This window comes from Oncorhynchus nerka, linkage group LG17 (genome assembly GCF_034236695.1).
Source record: "Oncorhynchus nerka isolate Pitt River linkage group LG17, Oner_Uvic_2.0, whole genome shotgun sequence".
Lineage (NCBI taxonomy): Eukaryota > Metazoa > Chordata > Actinopteri > Salmoniformes > Salmonidae > Oncorhynchus > Oncorhynchus nerka.
Window position 1 is genome coordinate 21,154,133 of NC_088412.1, and position 16,391 is coordinate 21,170,523.

The following is a 16,391-nucleotide window of genomic DNA, read 5'->3' on the forward strand; positions in this document are numbered from 1 at the left end:
ACCATTTCTCCCCCCCCAGATGGCAACTGCAGATAGTTTGAAAACTGTCTTTTTTTGTAAGGACAATTCATGACATCCTCCCTCACAGCTACCTTTTCATCCATCCACTCACCCATTATTACTATGTTTCTTCCCTCTCAATGTGAGTGAGAGTAACTGTCTCCAGTGGAAACTTGCGAGGTAAATGAGGTGTGGCTCTAAATGTCAGAGTGGGCATCTCTTCCTGGGTGCCTCAATCAATAAGAGGCAGTATCATGTGCTTAATCAGCCAGGTGTTAGAGGGAGGGAGGGAACGGGCAGATCAGAACACTGTGGAGAGAGATATGGAGGAAACACACTGGTCACTCACACTCTTAGAAGTCTCTTTATAGTCAAGGTGTTCATTATGGGAGGACAGAGTCGCCGGAACACACACGTATAACAACGCTCACATTTTCAGACAAGGGATATCATCCATTCTCTCACACACACAACAGTAAAAGGGGAAATGTCAAAGCCTAAATGAGCACTGTTGAGATCCTCTCCAGTCCAGAGTGGGGAAGCTGCTCTCATTTCCTTGCCTCCTCTACAGAGGAGGCCTCTCCTCCCACACTGGTCTATGGCGGTCTGTCTGGGTAGGTCATTATGTGTGATGGAGCTGTTGCAGAAAGCCTTGGCTTCACCCAGCGGGCAGTGGATCAGTCATCTGATGCCTCAGGGAGACAAGCCCTCCCAGTCCCCACACAGCCCTCTCAGTGTTCAGCCTCACAGTCTGTCAATCCTACTCATCTCATCCATTGGCTTTTGCATCCTGTTGCTCTGATTGTCAGTCTGTTCCTCTTAGCTGAAGAAGTAAGTGGATTCCTTCACCTGCTGGAGATCAAAGTCGCCTGGGAGACAAGAACACAACCTCACGTCAGGGAAAAGGGGTAGGACGTAGTGGAAGATGCATTAATGGGTAATGATTGTCTACGTTTTTATCGGTCAAATATTGTGGTCCAATTCTGAGTTTCCCTGACATATGGCTGTTGACTTCTATAGGACACTGTATAGGAGTCAATGTTCTCACTACCATTATATACAGTGAATTCGAAAAGTATTCAGACCCCTCACAATATCCCAAAGTGACAAATAAAAAAAAAGGTCGAACAGAAATACCTTATTTACATACAGTACCAGTCAAACGTTTGGACATCTCCTCATTCCAGGGTTTTTCTTTATTTTTTACATTGTAGAAGAATAGTGAAGCCCTCAAAATTATTAAATAACACATAGGGAATCATGTTGTAAGCTAAAAATATATTTTATATTTGAGATTCTTCAAAGTAGTCACCCTTTACCTTGATGACAGCTTTGCACACTCTTGGCATTTTCTGAACCAGCTTCATGAGGTAGTCACCTGGAATGCATTTCAATTAACGGGTGTGCCTTCTTAAAAAGTAAATGTTGTAAATTCTTAATGTGTTTGAGCCAATCAATTGTGTTGTGACAAGGTAGGGGTGGTACACAGAAGATAGCCCTATTTCATATTATGGCAAGAACAGCTCAAATAAGCAAAGAGAAACGGCAGTTGATCATTACTTTAAGACAAAGGTCAGTCAATGCGGAAAATTTCAAATAACCTGTTCAGAGGAAACTGCATGAATCAGGCCTTCATGGTCTAATTGCTGGTTTGGTTCCAACCGCTGTGTCTTTGTGAGATGCAGAGTAGGAGAGCGGATGATCTCCACATGTGTGGTTCCCACCGTGAAGAATGGAGGAGGAGATGTGATAGTGTCACTAGCAAAGCACCTCCACACTGTCTGATTTATTAAGAATTCAAGGCACACTTAAGCAGCATGGCTACCACAGCATTCTGCAGCGATATGCCATCCCATCTGGTTTGCTTAGACTATCATTTGTTTTGTAAAAGGACAATGACACAACACACCTAAAGGGCTATTTGACCAAAGCGTGTGATGGAGTGCTGCATCAGATGACCTGGCCTCCATAATCACCTGACCTCAGCCCAATTGAGATGGTTTGGGATGAGTTGGACCGCAGAGTGAAGGAAAAGCAGCCAACAAGTGCTCAGCATATGTAGGAACTCCTTCAAAACTGTTGGTCAAAGCATTCCAGGTTTAGCTGGATGAGAGAATGCCAAGAGTGTACAAAGCAGTCATCAAGGCAAAGGGTGGCTACTTTTAAGAATCTCAAATATTTTTTGAATTGTTTAACATTTTTTGGGTTACTTCATGATTCCATACGTGTTATTTCATAGTTTTGAGGTCTTCAATATTATTCTACAATGTAGAAAATAGTAAAAATAAAGAAAAAGCCTTGAATGAGTAGATGTGTCCAAACTTTTGACTAGTATGTATATTTACAAAAAAAATGGACTCTCTGCCAACAAGAGGGGTGTGAACAGTTTGGGGTCCCATGGGTTGTGAGGTGGGGCTTTGTTACTACGCCAATAAATGACTATATCCATCCGGACCATTGCGTGACCGGACCTTCTGAAATAGTACATGAGTACACCTGTTGTATAACAACGTCTAGCTAGTATTCAGCTAGTACTCCACTGTATTCTGTTAGAGGAGACAGCCAGAGGTTACCGTAGTGATGGCCTCCGTGTGGTTCAGAAACCACTACACCTGCCTGAGTCGTGTAAGGAGACTTTGCATGGCGGGTGGAGCTGCTGGTACCAACCAGCCTCAGATGGACAGAGGTTAAACAACCACAAAAGCCTTCTTCAGGAATGATGGGCAGACGGGTGTGGTGCTGACACTTTAATCAATCAACCCCTGTGCTGTGGGGATTATCCCATGGATCTGACGAACAGAATACACAGGTCCTGTAGGGTGCAGACAAAGAGAGAAAAACTAACCTGTTTGAGGCACTTTGGCCAGTAGTAGCAGCATCCTCCGGTACTCCATAAACTTATTGTTTTTGACCTCGCTCCTGGAGGAGAAAGGATGTCAGATTTAAGTGCTTATTAAGTTGTTGTTGTTGTGGTGAGAGGTTGATCAGGAGTCCCTGCTATTGAAGAGAGCAGGGCAGTGGTGCAGTCTCCTCAGGCTCATCTCGTTAAGCTCCTGCCTTCCTCATCTCGCCTCTCCTCCTAGGGGCTATGACCTCACGGGGCCTTGGCAGAGGAGATGAGGGGCTGGCCTGGATGCCCAATTACCCCACCGAAGGAGCAGTGTGGATACTATGTACACTTAACCCAACACCAAGTGATTACTGTAAAAACAACTTTTTACAAGCAACCTAACCGTAAAAAACATTTTTACTGTAACCACTAGTGGTCTGTCAAGCTTCTAAACAGTCACTTTTAAAGGTATAGTCTGGGAATCGGTGCACTTTTAAAGCCATTTCTGTATTTGATGGCATAGTTAAAAGCCCATCTAATGTTTAGTAAGTTTAGTTTCTACAGTGCTCAAACTACTACTTTAAGGATGTGTGTGTATGCTTAACCATTCAAGTCCAGCTATGGCAACTCCAGGCTTAAAAAGTACAAGCAGAGAGAGAGAAACTGATGGCAGCAGGAAACTCCACGTGTTTTAGAACCATTTATCTACCATAGTTACTGTACATGTCTGTTTTTACAGTTTATGCCAGGGGTTACCACACTCGTTTTGTCGTTTGACAAAAAAAATGTTGCGACCCCACCATGTAAAAAAAAGTGATCACAGTAAATAAAAGATATCAACGTTTGCTTTTTTAAGTTGGGGTTATTACAATCTATTACAAATCAGTATGACTACTTTTGACAGTATTTAAATCTGAAGGAAGTATGGTTTGAAGTGACAAATGCAACAAAGGAATTGGGAGATTAATCATTTCGTATGGTCTTCTGTGTAGAAAAGGACATACAGTGATTGTTCTTTTCCCCCCAGTCAGATTTAGTGCCTGGTCTTGTCCACTCTGGCTTGTGGGCATTGTAGAGGGAAACAGAAAACACATAAGTGCTTGAGAGTCTTATTATGGGGTCATCATTTTCTGTAGCTCAAAGTGTTCAAAGGATAGTGCCACCCACATTAAGTATAGTATAGAATTCTGTAGTTAACTGAAGGGGTATATATATATACTATACACTGTAGTATACACTGTAGTATATACTATACACAATACTATACACTGTAGTATCCCTCGATTGTTAAGTGCTTACTATAGCATTTTGTAGTATATTATAAAATACTAAGCACTGTAGAATCCCTCGAGCATGTGTAGCACTTACTATAGAATTTTGTAGTAGAATACTATAGTAAATACTACAATAGTACCAGAAAAACAAATGTAGTAAATACTACAGTAATGTCCGCAAAAACACACTTCTTTAACTATAGTAAATACTACAGTGTTTAATTTGCATATACCCTGCCCATTCCCCTCCCCATATCCCAATTGTTGCCACCCATAAGTCAAAACCTACATGTCAAGTATATACCATATACTGTACATGTACAGTGTTCCCTACAGGTTGTAGAAAACTCTGTTTAGACCCCAGTCCTACCTACCTACAGGTTATGGAAAATGTGCTCTTTTAGTATTTCTCCAGTAGGTTTCCTGAAGGAGAAAGCCTCCACTTCTATGTCAAAGATAGTAAAACAAAAACACTATAGTAAATACTACAGTAATGTCTGCAAAAACATTACACTAAATACTACAGTATACTACGATCAGCAACACCACTACATTCATTACTACAGTATATAATAGCAATGCATGATAAAATAAATAAATAAGGTAAACATATCAGAATCAAACGATATTAGCTAAAAATGCCAACAGCCCGATGTCTAGTTTAATTAACGCTGATGTGCAAAACCGATGTCAAAGCTGACGTGCATACTTATATAACGTAAAAAATACAGCACTACACAGAACAAAAGAAGAAAAATACTAAGGGCACACTTCCAACAACTAAACAAGTTCAAGTAGAGCAGTCATTTGAAAGAGCAAGAAAAATTCAGCGAGACAACTCAAAAGGTGAAATCCATTCATGTCAAGATAATGGAATTCATGGCCCTTGACAATCAACCATTCTCTGTCGCGGATGATGTTGGCTTTCGCCGACTGGACGAGCATCTCGAGCCCCGGTACACTCTACCAAGTAGACGCCATTTTTCAGATGTTGCCCTACCGGAGTTACACAGTATTGTTGAAATGCACATCCCTGAGCTGCTTGCTACGGGTGTCACTGCTATTAGCTTCACGACTGACATTTGGACCAGAGATGTCAGCCCCATGAGTATGCTGAGTCTGACAGCACAGTGGGACGATGAGGATTTCGTACCGAAGGAAAGCTGTACTGCTCAAGAATGTGCTGGTTCTCATACCGCTGCTGCCATTTTAATGGCATTTGAGAACATGTTTGAAACATGAACACACTCCTAGCACCATTCGAACAACTAACTCAAGAAATAAGCTCATCAAGTGCGACTGCAGCAGACGTGATACCCTCGGTCATGGCATTGAAACACCTGCTCAACAAAACTGCTGACAGACCGTGGGGTGAAAACTTGCAAAAGTACTCTAGTAGAGGCTGTGAACAAGCGATCCGGTGTCATTCTCTGAGCCGCTTTACGGAGTCGCCACCTTGCTCGATGCTTGGTACAAGGCCCCACACTTCGATGCAGACAAGAAACAGGGTTTACGTGAAATGTTACAGACAGCTGTACAATATGGAAACGGACATACTGACAGTGTGCACCGAGGAAGAGAGGCCAGACAGAGCTGAAACTTCACTGCTTGACATGTATGGTGAAATCCTGGTTGAGAATGAACAAATGAACAAGGAAACAGCACAGCAGGTAAGTGAAAGAAATGGGTTTTAATGATGTTTTACTGGTAATGGGGGCATACGTAAATGCCAACAAACTAATTTGGTCAGCATGTGTGTGTGTTTTAACTATTTTACTGTACTAGAACGCTTAAAAGATCACTATATATATAAAATTGGTTATCGTATCTTTTTTTTGGAGGGCAAGGAAAATATCAGATGGTTATCGGCCAAAAATGTAATATCGGTGCATCTCTAGTATATAATAGTTATTTTACTACAGTATTTATACTATAGTTAACTGTAAATACTACAGTATACACTACAGGAGGCCGCTTCCTACTGTAGATGAGCAACCCAGAACTGTGCGAGTATTTGCCTCAAAAATAATCTTTCCTCAATCAGTTTATTCCAGTTCAGAATATTTTTTTATGATTTGTATTAACAGCAACAGTTCCATCCTAGACTAGTTTTCAACAATCATTTCTACAGTAATATGTACAGTAGGCCTGATCTTTATCTTTATCTGTACTGTTACTACAGGTTTCACCATCAGTAACTAGCTAGCTTGCTTTGGCTAATGTTAGCTATTAACGTTAACTGTGTAATTTATAAAGCCACGGGATTGTTTGAAAGCGAAACTCACATCTACTACTATGAGAGTTCGCACTCCCTTATTTCTGCTTATTATCGCCTGTTATAAAATGACAACAATGCCTTGCTAGTTGACTTACTTTTCCACTGTTGAAGCACTGTTTCCTGAAGCATTCTGCCCTGTTCTGAAAGAACTCCCTGGGTTTACCATCATGCTGTATGTTTAGCCAGGGCGTGTCGTTGTATTAATTTGTTCGTTTTGAGAGGCTCATTACTAACGTTAAGCACTTCCCCACACAAAACACATTGTGGGCGCTCCTCGTTATTTCTCAACGTTTGCATGAAAGAGAGAGAGAAACTAATCCCTGTATTTGCGTTTCATGACAATTGATCTCAGTCAGAACTTGTGGTTAGCATGAGTCCATTTGATGATAGCGGTGAGTGATGGCGAGTGGGAATGACAAGTCAGTGGCTGAGAGGACATCATCTGCTGCTGAACGACAGCGTTGCATCGTGTGTCGCGGAGTGATCTTCAAGAAAACTGCAGAAAAAAGATCCGGTGAACCGCGAAGCACACGGGCATCTCCCTCTCCCACATCTGCCAAACTGAGCAGAGACCGCTGCTAAGCAGAGAGCGCACTGAACAGAAAGCACAGATGCACTTGGCCAAATCAATTCCAGTAATTAACTAAAGAATTATACATGTACTCTGACACGTCGCGACCCACACTTTACGAAAGGCTGCTCTATTTCCATTTTTTTTATGTGGGCACATTTGAAGGAAGAAAACTGAAACCGCTGTGTTCATTACAAACAGATTTAACTGCTACCGTAGGTTACTGACGTAACCCCGGTTCTAAGAACCAAGCTTGATTTAAAATATATATATATAATTATATATATAATATGTATATATATATATATATATATATATATATAGTTTCTCTCACAACCCTATTTTAAAATCAGACGACGTGACTTCTTAGTTTGGGAAACGCTGTTTTATGCATACATGGCTGAGGCAGTGGGATTGGCGGTGCCATTGTATGTACTTTTTGGTGAGCAACGTATTCAGTAAATATGCACAGTGACATACATTCTGAGATAAAATAGTGTGATGTTTATTTATATAAAAGTGTGTTTAAAAAACAACAACTTTTTCCTGTCTGGTTTTTATCTTCATAATAATTATGTGCAAATTAAACCAAACTGCTCTGCCAGTGAGGTGGTCCAGTTTGTGTGTGTGTTGTAGAAACTTACGATTGCCCAGAGCAGTATTTCTGCAGTAGGAAGTTGGACAGCTCTTGAAGGATGGGCTGGCTGTGCAGTGCCACAAACTGCTCCCGGCAAACCTGGCAACCCAATAGAGCACAACATGCTCAGCTACTCTACTCCCAACACTCAACCAACCGCTCTATTCAACACTGGCAGGGGGAGAGAAGCAGAGGAGGAAAAGGAGGGAGGGGAAAGACAAGCTAGAGTGATTGGTGCCAATCATTACTGCTGTCAGGTCAGGACCAATTTGATGCATTCCTGAAGAATGACCTAAAGATGCACTCAAACTTTTGTAATATTTCAGACAGTAGTTCCGAAAGTGGTGGTCATGAGCCAAAAGTGGGCCCCGTTTTGTGTGTACTACGTTATCAAATTGTGTACTACAGTAAGTCATCCATTTAGCGTGATATGTTACGTCCTGAATTTCTTCCTTTTTTTGTTGTTGCCTTCCATTCATATGATGTGTTACGAATCCAATTCCTGACAAATTTGGTTGTTTCAGATTCTGCATCTTAAAGGGGTAATAAAATCCCATGTCATAGGTGAGGTGCTGACCTAGTTATTTTGAGCGTTTCCCCTTGCTTTTTGTTCAATTGGCTATGAAATTAGGGAAGAGCACAGATTTAAACATGACAAGAAATAACAATACTATGAAATAACCTCTTCAATACTAATCACTGGAGATTGGATGAAGAAATAACAGTTGGAAGCTCATTTCTTCACATAATTCATACAGAAATGCCATTATGGTAATTCGGATAGTTTGGATCTTTATAGAACCGGAGCATCTCAATATGGTCTGGTCATCACTAGTTAACACAGCCACAAAGTCATAAACCCTGCCTATTCATACCATTTTTCTTCAAATCTGATTTTAGACCTAACCTTACCCACATTGCTAACCTTATGCCTAACTAAGCTTAAATAAACTCTTCGATTTCAGAATTTTTTGACGATATAGTAAATTTTGTAGCTGTGTAGTCTAGTGGAAACCATTTAGACTTGTTGACACCTCGATGTCCTGAGGGGCAGGGAAACACAGCCATATATACAGTCCGTAAAGGACAGGACGCAACAACGGGACATATGACACTGCCTGCCAACAGCTGTAACGGCATGTATTAATGGCCAGGCAGACAGTGGTGTAAAGTAATTGACATCAGGGAAGGCCTATAAAAAGGTAGGATACAGGGGAGCTGTGTGCTAAGACCGTAGAAGTTACAGTAATGAAGGTGAGGATTGTACTGTACTAAAGTACCTTGTTCATCGTGTCGACTGTAAGGGCGTGGGTCCAGAAGCAGTCGTGGACGGAGACGAACGTCAGGCCGGCGCTAGAGGAGCACACAGAGTAGAAACATGAGACATAGGGCTAGACGCTGTGGAAGGAAATCGTGGTGGAAAACGTAATATGAGGTTACACAGCCTGTGAGACATACTGAGATTTGAATCAACGTGACATACTATGAAAACAGTTTATGGGATCAAACAGAAATTGTTATTCAGATGGGTCTTGAGAGAAGACAGTGCATCAGCTGAATGGTGGTAGAGTGTGGTAGGGAATGTGATCAGAGGTCCGTGTGGTGGGGGTCAGAGGTCAGTACTGGTAGGTAGGTAGTGTACCTGTAGCAGTAGAGAGCAGTCAGCATCATGTGTGTGGAGTCCAGAGAGTGGATGAAGTTAGGAGGGAAGGCATTCTTCTGTTTCACTGTGTCTGGCTTCCTGTGGACAGAAAACAAAAAACAGTTGTTCACAGAGAAAGCGCACACATACAGTGGGTCTCTCTCGTGCACCCACACACAATTAAGTCCCTGAAAAGCCAGTGTCTTAGTCCACGGATCAGTGCACAGGTAGGTCAGTATGAATTAATAACAAAGAAAAAAATCAGTTGTTCAACTGATAAAGGCAGCTAGCCAACACAACTGCACTCTATACTTCCACTTCCTTTAGATGTCCTGTGTAAGCCCACAGCTAATTGGGTGTTGGCGAGAAAGGAAAACATATTGCAGTCTTTGCAGCTGTTTTGGCTACTGTCTTCCAACTGAAAGGTTGCAGAAATGTCAATGTCCATTGAGGAGTTTACCACATCAGTCACGGGCCGCTTATAAGGAACGGGATACGGACGCATACAAGAAAGCCAGCTATGACCTCCGACGAGGTGGAATCCTATTGCACCGGCTCCAACACTTGCAGACGATAACGGATTACAAAGGGAAACCCAGCCGTGAAATGCACAGTGACGCAGAACTTCCAAACGAGCTAAATGCCTTTTATACTCGTGTCGAAGAAAATAACACTGAGTCTTGCATGAAAGCCCCTGTTGTTCCGGATCACAGTGTGATCTCGCTTTCTGTGGCCGATATGAATAAAAATATTAAACAGGTTAACGCTCGAAAGGGAGCTGCTATATGTAATGTGAAAGAAAATCAATGAATATACCAGAAAAAAATAATAAGGCTAAGTGGATTTTGACTCATCGTTAATGCTTAGGCTACATGACATGGGATGTGCAAATTCAAGGCTCTACGCTGACATTTTTAACAAGGACCACATTTAGGAGTACAACGAAAGTACATTTGAGTCACCTTCATCTCCCCCTTTAATTCGCATGTCTGTCTGAGAGGTCCATCTTTGCTTGTAGCAGTTGAGCAAGCTCAAACTAACATTGAACAACCTAGTGAACAAATGATGTAAATAGCCAAGAAACACAAGTATAAATTCAGACTTTAGTGTAAATTATATCAACTTCTATTCCTGTGCGCTTCTAAAAATGTATCTTCCAGTGTTTCACTCAGTGACCCAGGCACTGTTGCTGATTTTATTTTATTTTTTAAAAATTTTACCTTTATTTAACTAGGCAAGTCAGTTAAGAACAAATTCTTATTTTCAATGACGGCCTAGGAACAGTGGGTTAACTGCCTGTTCAGGGGCAGAACGACAGATTTGTACCTTGTCAGCTCGGGGATTCGAACTTGCAACCTTTCGGTTACTAGTCCGATGTGGGATATATGGGACTCTACGTAGTTCTTTGCATAGAAATAAGAAATGATTCTTATTTATGTGATTTTGTGTGTGATTAGCTACCAGCTATAAAACAAAACAGCAGAAATAGTTCGAAAATAGCTACGGCAGGATGTTTTTTGCTATATGCTGTATCACAACTCGCACATGTGCTCACACTACTTTTTCAGTTCGCACACATCTATTTTTAGGCACATGAGTAAAAAGGTCGCACTGTAGAACCCAGAAATTCACTCACAGAGACGATGAAGGCATCATGCCACAGAGCATCATGCCACAGAGTTTCTAAACCCAGAGGTGCAACATTGCGAGATTTCCGGGAACGCTTGTGAAACAGACCAAGCAGATAAGGCAGCTGGTGGAAAACAGTGGGATGGAGAAGAACTTACTGTTTAGAGTCATGGGTGATCTGGAGACTTAGGTCCTGGATGGTACCCTTCAGCTGCAGCAGACATGAGGGGAAAACGGAGGACATGAGTGAGTCAGGTAGGTTTGATGATGTCATTTCAGTCAATGAAATTGTGGAGGGGACACTGGATTAGGATTAGACATTCTGTCCTCAAACAGGGTAGACTTTCCACCACCTAAGTCGGTCCTTATTTCTAACAAATTGATGGAAGATCAAATTAATGTGGAGTCCATTTTTATTGAATGCCTCTGATTGACCTACAAGTGCTCAGAGGTAACAGACATGACAATAGGACATTCATTACTAGTAAAAACCTGACTTGAGCTAGCATGCTAAATACAAGCCTACTAAGACATGTTAACAAAGAGTTTGTTCCCTAGGAGTGAGTATACCTAGTGCTCAATATCTCAACAACATCTATGGACAGAGCAGAAACACACCGCTAGCAACTGTAGGCGCTGTCACAGAAGAGAGGCGTTTGACCAGGTTGAGGTGAAAAATGGGGCCCATCACTTTCAAATACATTTCTAAAGCCATTTTTACATCAGCAGATGTCACAAAGTGCTTATACAGAAACACACTCACACACACACCTGCACACACACAGAGCAGTAGAGGAGCGAGGTGCCCTGCTCAAGGTGGCAGTGCACTGAGCCGGAACAGAGACAGGCCAGGACACAGCTGAGACCTGAAGTGCTGAGGATAACTTGAGAGATGGAGCTTTCAGAGGTTTCCTCCCCCTGTCTGTCAGCAGAAGTCAAAAGAGGTGAAGAGAGCCCTGTAATTGGTTACTGCTTTCAGGCCCCTCTACCAGTTAAAGACACACCAATAGCCAAACGATAAGCTGTCTGCCAGGTGGATCAATTAGGGGGGAAAAGGGACATAAGTTTGCTTGTTATTTTCATGATCTCTCCAGTGGACATGTGACTGGCATTAATGGTGACCACAGCCAGATTGATTAAACTATAGAGCATATATTGTATAAATATTCTCATATTTCCCTTTGAAAAGGACTACGTTTGCCACATGTACGCGCTCGTATAACAGCACAGCGGTACAGGGTAACTTTACTGTGGACAAGTGTAGCGGGACAAAAAAGGAAGGCTCGCTGCTTGGGTGTAAGACGTTCAACTGTCCAGTGAAAGACTTTTGAAAGTTAATATTCTGTTAACTCATAGCCAAATAATGTTGTTGACTCATCCTATACTCGTATGTGGTCAAAGCATATATTGGAGAAAACAAAAACACTTGAAAAAAAAAAAAAAAAACACCTCAAACTTGTATCTCAGACTGTTTCAAAAATGCTTTACTATTTCCTCAAGGAGGATGAGCGGCCTACTCACATGAATATTTTTTATGACCAGTATACGCCCATACCATGCTGTTGTTGGAGTACGCCCACACCATTCCAACACAGAAAAGCTGCTTTAGAACATACTTAATTATATATATTTTTTAAATATTGTCATTAAATTTAGGTTATATTTCATAGATATTTGGAAACACAGGAGAGTTACTTTCATGCTTCTCTGAGCTCTAACTAAGCAACATCTAGAGTAAGCCACATTTAGTCTTACCATCTGCGTCCTGGTCCGGTGGTAGGGTTGAATGATGGGCAGGCCCAGGGGCGTCACCCACTCCACCGTGTTGCCCGATTTAGAGATGAGCCTGGCGCTCTCCGTCAGCCAGTCCTGAAACAAACAGAGAGCACCGCCACGGGTCAGCCAATGGAAGGAGAGGTAGCTACTGAGTGAAAGTAGGACACTTGAAAATACCACTCACAGGTCACAGCATTCTACTCCTCTGCTGCCAGCTACTGTAGATACACAGAGCTAAGCAATTCAATTCACTTCCATCACCCACTGTTCACTGGTGAGTACATTTGTGCTCAAATTAAGATGTTTGTGAAATTGAGGAAAATGTGAGAATAAAGACACATTACATTCACTCAGCAGCTTGGAAGTATAATCAGTTTAAATTTAGGTGCAGTTTCTTTCGTGATTATATCTATCCGTGCAAACAAATGGAGAGTTTTCAAAGAAACAGGTGGAACGTTGTTGCTTGCAGACAATATAACACTAGCATAGATATAACAGAGCAACAGTGCTGGCCTGGCTGTTGCTGAGTCTGACATATATCGCTTCTAGAAGTCCTCATCCACAGCCTCAGTGTAGGAGACTAATATTTACATTTCACATTTTAAGTAATTTATCAGACGCTCTTATCCAGAGAGACTTAAAGTAGTGAGTGTGTACATTTCTATACTGGTCCCCATGGCAATCGAATCCACAACCCTGGCATTACAAGTGCCATGCTCTACCAACTGAGCCACACGACCCAGCTAGCAGGCAGGCCCAAAGCTGGCCCATTAATCAGACTGTCTGCCTGCTTTCTGGCCCTCTTTCCCCTAATCATCCTACCTCTCCTCTCCCCCTCCTTCATCCACGAACTCCCAGCCAGGTACAGGGAGGAGGGGAAGAGAGAGGGATTGATCATGTACTGTAACTAGTCACCGCTGCGCTCTTCTTGAGACTGCTGTGTAGACCCAGCAGGACCTGACCAATTTAGAGATGAACCGGGAGCTGGAGCAAGATGAAGGGGGAATATTTCATTTGAGCTGGGGCTGTGTGCCCTCACCGTAAAGCTACCCTGATCATTCTTTCGCGATTGGTTTTAATGCATGAGCCCATGCATATGATGAATGAGCACGGCTACTGTGCTAATAGTAAAGCAAACTAAAGTCGTTAATAATAAGTGCTGGGTCAACTGTGGAGCTGGTATATGCAGCAGGTAGATGGATATATTAGTAATGTGTGTCAACGCAGGGTACCTGGATCTCTCTGGTGCCGGTGAACATCTCTTTCAGACTGCTGAACACCTGTTGGACCAGATAGTGAGAGGCGTCCCATACGTACTCCTGCAATCATAACACAATCTCAATGGCAGGACAATGCATATATCCAAATCATGTATGTATATTTATAGGCACATAATCACAATGAGTAAAAGACCAAGCACAGAATTCAGAGGAACTCCACAAGGTAAATTATGTGCTGTTCCATAAAATAATTCCTGGGTTGATTTGAATAGGGGGGGGGTTGCATTGTAACAAACCTCCACCTCGCAACCCCGAACTGTTCACACCCCTCTTGTTGGCAAAGAGAAAACATTTGCAGTTTTATAGATGCACCATGCAGAAATCGCTCCGCCATTTCCTGGTTGCTTACAATTCTAATAGTTTGCGTAAGTATAGTGTAGAGAATCATTGTACCATCTAAACCGCTGTGAAATATATTTTCCATAACCAAAAAGATTGTCTTTTTAGCTGTTTGAAGATGGTGTACAAAACTGAAAGTAAAAGACTCAAAAATGAAACTTAATAGGAAGCATAGAAATAGCTTCCTAGAACAGATCTGTCGCTTCTTAGACTTGTATTCAATGAGAATGTATTTATTTTATTTATTTAACTAGGCAAGTCAGTTAAAAAACTGGTTGTGTCCCCCAAAAAGTTACATATTGCCTGCAATTTTACATGTGTGTTCATATGATATCACGAGTCGAATCCCGAATCGTATTGACCCCATTCTGGGTCTGGATCCAGCCTATTGAGCATGGCTGCAGTAGATTATGACAATCACCATTTTTATAGGTATCAGCGATTTTGGTGTAAAATTAAACTGAAAAGAAAAGGTATAAATTCATGATGATATTGCTGCGCTCAACTAAATGGATATCAGAAGTATGAACGTCACATTACAGTGCTTTGTGAACGTCACATTGGGGTGGCCTAGTGGTTAGAGCGTTGGACTAGTAACCGAAAGGTTGCCCGATCAAATTCCTGAGCTGACAAGGTAAAAATCTGTCGTTCTGCCCCTGAACAAGGCAGTTAACCCACTGTTCCTAGGCCATTTCCAATATGGCTGCCAAACAACTGCATTTCAATGGGATAAGGCGGTTTTCACAGTAATAAACATTTCCCGCTACATTGTTCCCAGATTCCCGTTTCAACTAATGAGACAATTTCCCTGGATGTTAGACGGGAAACACACAAGACGAAATCAGATTAGGTTACTACCGAATTATAATAGGTCTGTGTGCCTGTGAAGCATCTAAAGAATAATAAAATCAATGGCTAATATAGACAGATACAGTTTAAGACGTCTCACAGCTGTCAGTATGGCACATTTCTCGTAACACAGTCGTATGTTATAGGAGATGATTATGTGATACTATTCATCCAGAAAGGCCACAGCGAGTGACATGAAAAACCAACAATTACATAGATGACTGGTAGGCCGTACCTTGGGGAAGTCATCAACCTCCTTGAGCCTCTTCTCTATCTGGAGGCGTCCTCCGTAGCGCGTCACCCCGTACACCACCGTCATCACCGTCTGCTTCACCACCTTCCTGCTGATGAAGCCCTCCAGCACCTGGGCGATCTTCAGACCCTTCTCTGAGTCCCGCGCACGGAACTCCTCCACCTATAAAACACACAGAGCACCAAACACAGTCTGACTGTCATCTTGTCCAAAGGGAACCGCACGGACTCAAAAGTATCATACATTAACTCTGACAGTCCCATAGTATAACATGGGAGCATAAGAGAACCACATTGTGCTGCAGACAGTACATTGATTTAGACTGCCAGTGAATGACAGTTATCACACATCTGACTCAACGGGCCAGTGGCTTTAGCAGCAGTTTGCTGTATATCCTGTACAGAACCTGCTGTAGTAGTTCTACAAGTGAACAGTCTAAATCAATGAACTGCAATCACCTTAAAGACACACCAGGTGTATCCTTCCTGTAAACATTGTTGCCTTGATGATTGGGGCCCTGTATGTACTGGAGGTGTTTGTCCTCCAAGACTCGGAGCGGAGCAGATTTCATCAGCTGCTTTCTAATAAGCGCTCCTCGGGGGTGGCTGGACAATGGAGGTAGGAGAAGGGAGCAGGAAGCGCTGCCACAGCAGCATTCTGAAAGCAGCCCAGCTCATTGAGAACTCATCAGTGTACTACACTCCAGCTAAACGAGACTTCATGATTTGGGCTTTTTTTTATCACAGCATAAACACTCTCCGCTCTCACCGGTGCTTAAATCAAATTGTCTCCCATCTAAAATATGTAGCTTGGTCAGCGCAAAATCCTTGGGCTGTGCCTTCAGCTCTGCAGTGACTGGGGCTCAGGGAGGCCTGGGGCGAGAGGTAAAGTAAAGCCTACTCTGACTAGTCTGAGGAGAGCAGGTGCTGTTATTGTAGACTGTGCTCAGTGCAAAGGAAAAAGTACACTGTTGTTCCCTAGGTATCCAACCACCCAGATAAATAAATGAGCAAAGCTCGATAATGAGACACTC

At 42.3% G+C, this 16,391-nt stretch overlaps 1 protein-coding gene and 2 non-coding genes across 5 annotated transcripts in view; 1 reads left to right on the forward strand and 2 right to left on the reverse strand.

Moving 5' to 3' along the window:
* Positions 1-351: 351 nt before the first annotated feature.
* LOC115144871 (DNA-directed RNA polymerase, mitochondrial-like) overlaps positions 352-16,391 on the reverse strand; it is a 39,119-nt gene continuing 23,079 nt past the window's right edge. Inside the window, exons 13-22 of one of the 3 annotated variants that reach the window (XM_065003054.1) lie at positions 15,341-15,520; positions 13,870-13,956; positions 12,617-12,730; positions 11,020-11,072; positions 9,233-9,331; positions 8,871-8,943; positions 7,598-7,689; positions 2,846-2,919; positions 1,320-1,378; positions 352-869 (exon numbers count right to left, since the gene is read on the reverse strand). In XM_065003054.1, the coding sequence (XP_064859126.1) occupies positions 846-869; positions 1,320-1,378; positions 2,846-2,919; positions 7,598-7,689; positions 8,871-8,943; positions 9,233-9,331; positions 11,020-11,072; positions 12,617-12,730; positions 13,870-13,956; positions 15,341-15,520 (855 nt within the window). In that variant the 3' untranslated portion in view covers positions 352-845. Of the gene's footprint in view, positions 870-1,319; positions 1,379-2,845; positions 2,920-7,597; positions 7,690-8,870; positions 8,944-9,232; positions 9,332-11,019; positions 11,073-11,664; positions 11,784-12,616; positions 12,731-13,869; positions 13,957-15,340; positions 15,521-16,391 lie in introns of those variants that run through there. The other 2 variants (XM_029685969.2, XM_029685970.2) reach the window with 2 other exon arrangements.
* On the forward strand, positions 4,493-4,545 carry LOC115145542 (U7 small nuclear RNA). The gene has a single exon (XR_003865991.1). It is a non-coding gene; the product is annotated as a U7 small nuclear RNA (small nuclear RNA).
* On the reverse strand, positions 13,305-13,377 carry trnat-ugu (transfer RNA threonine (anticodon UGU)). The gene has a single exon. It is a non-coding gene; the product is annotated as a tRNA-Thr (tRNA).